The sequence below is a fragment of the Hyposmocoma kahamanoa genome, unplaced genomic scaffold (genome assembly GCF_003589595.1).
Source record: "Hyposmocoma kahamanoa isolate Upper Pololo Valley unplaced genomic scaffold, ASM358959v1 100021, whole genome shotgun sequence".
Taxonomy (NCBI): Eukaryota; Metazoa; Arthropoda; class Insecta; order Lepidoptera; family Cosmopterigidae; genus Hyposmocoma; species Hyposmocoma kahamanoa.
The window spans coordinates 12,747,331-12,754,254 of NW_020653200.1; the positions used below are offsets into that span (position 1 = coordinate 12,747,331).

Here is a 6,924-nt window from a genome sequence, read left to right on the forward strand (position 1 = left end):
ACAGACAACTGCACAAAATGCATTAAATTAGTATATAATTCACGTACATATAATATTATGCACGTCAAGAATTAATATTTTGTTTCATTTAAAAAGATAATTAATATTCATGAACTAATAAAAGCAATTCGTTGAAAATTGCACATAAATTGTGATTTCATCATGAACGACTCTAGCAATTTGTAAAGTTTGTCTACTCTACTAATAGTTTACATCACTACGCGAATATACGATAATTATACTTATGTGCAATCTCAGTTATTCCTAGTAATTATATATATTCTAATAATAATTACTACCATAGTGATATAAAAGGTAGTGTGATAAAATCAATAAACCAATTCATTATAACTTATACAAGCGGTTAAATTTTTATCACCGAATAATTACAATAATAAATATACAAGTGTTGTAGGTAAGTTTGCTCGAAATAGCGATTAATATGATTATTTTGACTTCGTGTTTGTGCTGGCATCAAAACAAATAGAGGAAGTGAATGGGATTATTATAGTATGTGCGGTGTTTTTGCACGTGCTCACAACAATCTTACAATATACTTACATATTAAAGTAGGTACAGCTAGGCGATTGATTTATGCGATATTTGTTTTAATTTAATATAACACAAATCAGTTTAGAATTGGTCAGATAAATCGATGTGAAAATAAATTTTTCACATATTAAAGAAGTTATTTTCACATAAAATCGCACATTTATTCCAATATTTTTAATATTACACTGTATCAATCTATGCTTCGCCATCGGAGGAGGAGACCGCCGACAGCCGACTTAGAAATTTTGTAAAACTTAAATAAACGTATTCATCAATTTTCGAGTATAGTTTAACCAAATTTTTTGCTGTATATTTCATGTATGTCAGTAGAGCATTTGTTCAGAAATTGTAATTAAGAACTATATTTATATATTAGGAGATTATGCAATAGACCATAATACGAACGTATGGAAGAGGACAATTAAAGAAATTATAAATATTATATTAAACGTTTATTACCTGTACAATACGTACATTTTCAAAACGGAAGATCCAGACAATGGTGACAGAACAGCGGCATAACATATAACTAGCTAGCTAGAAATGAAGTATATTTCAAGAATAGTTAATATTAAAATTCTTATTATTTTATTTTTATCAATTAAGTGATTTCTTAGATCTCTTCTATATTTTACCCAATGAGGAACGAACACTGCGTTATCATTATTGAAAAAACATTTAAAAGCAAAAACAAGAATAAAAATTTTAAAAATCCTGGCATTGTAAGCATTTCGTAGTTTGACATTAATTCTAATACATAAGAATTATGTAAAACTTTGAGATACTTCGTTTTTATATAGAAACTTATTGTTATCAAGATTGTAATTTTATTTATAGCATATACTTTTATTTTTCCGGGGTTGCCTTAAAGACGAAATGCTGAGCGGTGTAGTAAGAAAACGTTGTGGTACCTATAAAAGATGATGTAGTGACAAGGATAGAGAGGAGGATGCTTCGATTCATAGACTGACGGCACAAATTATAGAGCAAATAGGGTTGCAATCGCGGGGAAAGGTTGATCTCGGGGTAAATATTATCTCGATTGGGGATGTCCTTAAAAAGATCGGATTAACGGTACCAAGAATAAAGACACTAATGGGAGTGGAGGAGGCAGAGGAGGTTTGTCAGGAGCGTAGCAGGTGGCGATCCATGGTCTCTGCCTACCCGGTGAGAGACAACCATGATGATATATGTATGTAATTGTAAAGGTTCTATTGTAATATTAAGTTTATTAAATATCTTTCTAATGTTTTTACGACCATGATATTCAATAATTTTTGCGAAATTACTCCACTAGTTTGTTCTAGGTTCGAAAGGTTCTATTGTTTGGAAATAATAGTATGACGATGGACCCCGTACACAAAAAAAATCATAATCATAATCATACCAAAATTAAACTTACATGATTTAAAAACTACATAACTTAATTAGACATAGCTCACGCGCACTGCTTTCAATATTAGCTATTAGATTGTGTCTACTGAGTGTAGTCTAAGTTTGATTAGTCAAACATAAAAAAAAGATTAATCTTCATTTGCTTAGAGCGCCCTTCAAAAAGAAAAGATAACCTTCGCCTCCGATAAAATACCATTTAGGTTTCTTTTTTGCCACTTATTGGTACCTATTCGACAACTTTGAGGACGTATCTACAGATTGTAATGAGTTTGATAGAGATTAGAGATAAATAAAATCCACGCATATTTTAGTTAAAAAGTCGATACAGTGTTCTAAATATGTATGTAATGCTGATACAGATCGATACTGATTATGATATGCATAACTATAGAAAGTGGCTAGGGGACTAAGAACCACAGATGAACAGTCGAGCATCTCAATTACATTGCGAGCGTGACTGACGAGGTAAATGACAATCTTTTAAAGTACCTACGAGGACATTAGGTTTGAGCTGTAGGTCATACGTGTCCCAAAATCCCTTACTATCCTACGGAATCAGTCTTCATAGGCATTATTTATATATTATGACTATAAACCTAAAGTAACTAGAATAATGAGTGTTATTCTTGTCAGTTAGTATAATATATATTTATCATTGCCAATAGTATAATAAGTACAAAATGTCAGTTTTTAAACTGACATTACTAACTACTAAACTAAATATGACCGCTGTGTAAAAGGTGTGAAGTTAAATTTTTTACAAAGTACTTTGATATATTGTATATCTTTAGGTGTGGCCTACAAAGGCGTAAATGATCGATAGATATGTGTTGAGCAAAACTCGGGCAAGTTATAACGAGAAATGTAGGTACCTACGTTAAGAGTCAGGCAGTGGTGAACGTGCATTGTTCAATCCACTGCACCTACCGCCCACGGAAGTGTACCAGCTCTCGATTGCGCAGAGGTTCGATTTAGCAAATTGCCCCTTTGTTGCGGTATGCACATATTACAGCTTCTTGTGCTAACAAATATGGCAGTGCTCAGAACTTCGTTAACACGTTAGTGATTATAACAACAAACATGACATTGTACTGCGTTTAGGAATATTCTTTTAAAAGCAATGCCAAAGATTTTTATCGATATTAAAAGTAATACGTTTTACTAAATATTCGGTACCACTAAATTACTTACTTAAAATACTAAGTTACTAAACATAAACAGTTTTCTTTGTGTACATAAACTTAATTCATTAAAACCAAAGGGCGGGGCGTGGTGTGACTGGCTCTGTATGCCAAATGCAGGTGCAGCTTTTCGCTGTCTATTCTTCACTGTATTGGTCTGATAGGAATAGTCAAATGAAGTGAATTTTATGAGAGAAACTTAAAGAAATCGTATATCTCTGCGAATAAAACTAAATTTTCTTTGCAGCTCTGTACTGACCCATTACAATTCAAAAAGAAGCTACCTTTTTATGGGCACTATGGGGACCGCACAACAGTCGCTACATTTTCTTGCGATCACATATGATGGCAGCTCTTATGTGTGCTTGCATCATTTAAATTAATACTCTTAACGGTATGATTACGCCTCCCCCCAAATTCTCTATGTACAAGGGCATGTAAAGCTCCTGCGGAAAGCCGCCAATTAAAGACTATTCCTATTATAATTTGGCTATAATTTATGTTGGTATTTGAGTAACCCGAACCGTTGCAACAGATTTAATTTTGGTTATTTAAATTGGTAACGACAGACACTTTAAAGTATAGATTTAGGTAGAGAATTAAATAAGTACTGACCTGTTTCTAACTGAAGACCTTGCAGCCAGGGTGAGGTTCCTCTGAGGGAGGCGGGGCGCGGCTGAAGATGTCGAATGGGGGGAGGGCGGTGAGGTGCGGGGCAGGCGGGCGCCCGCCGCCGCTGCACCGGCCACGCTGGTCGCGAGCACCATCAACATCCACCACCTGGACATCACGAGATCGCGGTACGCGCTTCACACGACCTAATGTCACGCCAGCGACTAGTCGACTCACTGCGTGTTATGCGCTCTCGACAACGTTCACTTTTGTTGTGGCAGTGGCAGCGACCGCCCCACTCCGATGAAAGTGAAGGCTTTCACTAGAGACCCGGGCCGACCGCCACTGCTGAGATGCCGCCGCAACGCCTCTGAGGTGCGCGTTTCTCGGCGTGTTGCCAAACGCTTATCTAGATAACATCCTACTCATATAATCCTATATTCTTATCTGCATACCTGTCACACTTGTCAGTGTTACGCGTTAATTAACTTCGTGTTATTACAACTTACATACTTTTATAGGTAGCTACTGATATCAGGACTACAACGTACCTCAGTACCCCAGGTGTCGCAGGAAGATTCAAGACGATCAGGAAATGGTACGGTTAGCTGAAAAGTCAGGAAGCACTTAGTTGTTTTTTAACGGTTGTTAATACAATACAAACGAAATGCATCCATTAAACTAGGAAGATAACTCACTAGGCTTAAAAAACAGGTATAACAGTACCGAATTATTGAAAATTCCAAACACTTTTCGGGATATTTATATGCTTTTCTCGGGGGACGTTAAAGTTCATAATTCATAATTCATAATTCATTTAATCATTGCATGTGGTTTCACTGAGGTGTTAACAATTAAAATATTACAACACATGAACCCTGTAAGGGCACTAATGATTTTACCTTAATTACACTGCATGCTGTGTCATTCAATAATTCTATTCCTATACGCTAAATACAATATAAAAATCCAAATCTCAATAATTAAAATCATAAATGGTACAAATATAGTAAACTTAATTTGTTATATAATGCAATTCATAATTCATTCATTAATTTGATAAAACAATGAAAATATAAAAAGTGAATAATCTTAACGCATGTCTTAAATTATTATTATGTCAAAAACGTGCTAAAGAACAATTAATGATTTGTTAATAAGGAGTTGATAATGGAAGTCAGTCGTTATTAAAATATTATGTCATGCCATGTCAAATTGTAGTTTTTGTTTAAGTAGTCATTGAAAAATCATTCAAATTTTGATCATACAAAAATTCATAAATTGTATAATAGGTTTTTTGTATTAGCAAATGTTTTAGTTTTTTTATAAAGGATGCTGTGTTTCGTTCTATTTTGATATTTTCCGGTATTTTGTTAAATATTTTAATTGACATAGCTAGGGGGCCGGATCCATACATTTCCATTTTGGATTTTGGCAAGATCAGTCTATTAGGGTATCTTGTGGGGAAGCGACGTTGTTGATCTCCCTCCCTTGTGTAAAAACTTGGATATCTTCTGACAAATCTGGCGGTTTCCAGGATATATATAGATGGCAGAGTTAGAATTTCTAAGCTCTTAAAATACGGTTTACAGCTATCGGTATTCTTTAAATGTTTTATAATTCTTATACATTTTTTCTGTAAAATTAATAATGAATCTACTTGTGAACTGTTCCCCCATACAATTACTCCATAGCTTAGCCATGCATAAGCATAAGCGTAATATGCTGTTATGGCGGTTTTTTCATTTGTGGATTTTTTAAGTTCCCAGAGTGCGTATGTAAATCTAGATAATTTCAGTGCTATCTTTTCTACATGGGCCTTCCAATTTATATTTGTATCTATGTCTATCCCTAACAACGTAAAATTATTGACACTTTCTATATTGATGTCTTTGTAGGTGAAGTCGATAGTCAATGGTGCTTTTTGGTACGGTCTGAACTGTATTATTTTTGTTTTTGAAAAATTTATTTCTAAATTATGGTCATTTAGCCAATTTACGACATCATCTAGTGCTACTTTTAAAGTTGTATTTAAATCTAAATCATCGCTATCTGAGTAAGGAGTGATGAGTGATATGTCATCTGCGAAAAGTACGCACGTCTGGTTTATTGATTTCGGCAGGTCATTTATATAAATTAAAAATAGAATACATCCGAGTACGGAGCCTTGTGGAATTGAATGATTAATTATTCTAGTGTCAGATGAAATATTAGAAATTTGTCCGGTTTTATGATCAAAATATTTTGTTTCTACTATATGTTGCCTGTTTTGTAGATATGATTTAAACCACTCATACGCAATACCCCTTATACCTACCGCATGTAATTTGTTCAATAAAATGTGATATTGTATTTTATCGTATGCTTTTGTCATGTCCAACAAAATACCTATCCCATATTTTTTATTATTTAATATATTAAGTGCTTCCTGTATATATTTAAAAATTGCTAGCATTGTCGAGCGATTCTTCCTGAAGCCGTTTTGGTTTTCGTCGAATATTTTAAATTTCTCACAAAAAGGGTAGATACGGTTGTACATTGCCTTCTCGAATACTTTTGAGGAAGTTGGTAATAGTGCAATTGGTCTATAGTTGGTAGCTGCTAATTTTGTACCTTTTTTATGTAGCGGTTTTATTACAGCTTTTTTAAGACGATCTGGATAGACTCCTTCCACAAAGGATTGGTTTACTAGTACATAGAAAGGTACCGTAAGTTCGTCCGCACATTCCTTGAACAAAATGGGCGGTATTTCATCTAATCCGTGACTGTGCTTATTAGGTAGATTTCGTAATATTGCATTTATTTCCTTGTGATCGATCGGGCGCAGGTATATTGATTTTTCAATGAATGTAGCCGCGGGCCGGCCCTGAGGAGGCAGTGCGCACGCACTCGGTTCCCCCACTGTTGCAAAGTATTCATTGAATGTGTTAGCTACCTGTTTCGGTTCGGAAACTCGTTTATTATTGACATTCAATGTTATATTTTGGTAACTGGGTTTAGATAGTTTGTTTGTTCTTTCTTTGATTATGGTCCACATTGTTTTTACTCGATTATTAGATTTTTTTACGCGCTTTATATACTCTAATTTTTTTGATGCAATGATACACTTTTTTAATGATTTTTGATAGTGTTTATAATGGTTTTTTAAAACTATACTTTTTGAATGATTTGTGTGTATACTTAG

At 34.2% G+C, this 6,924-nt stretch overlaps 1 protein-coding gene across 1 annotated transcript in view; it reads right to left on the minus strand.

Annotated features, from left to right (window-relative positions):
• Nucleotides 1–3,896, minus strand: part of LOC113228538 — a 58,421-nt gene extending 54,525 nt beyond the window's left edge. The window contains exon 1 of the mRNA XM_026461889.1: nt 3,744–3,896. Within this exon, the coding sequence (XP_026317674.1) occupies nt 3,744–3,895 (152 nt within the window). The 5' untranslated portion in view covers nt 3,896. The remainder of the gene's footprint in view (nt 1–3,743) is intronic.
• Nucleotides 3,897–6,924: the final 3,028 nt, after the last annotated feature.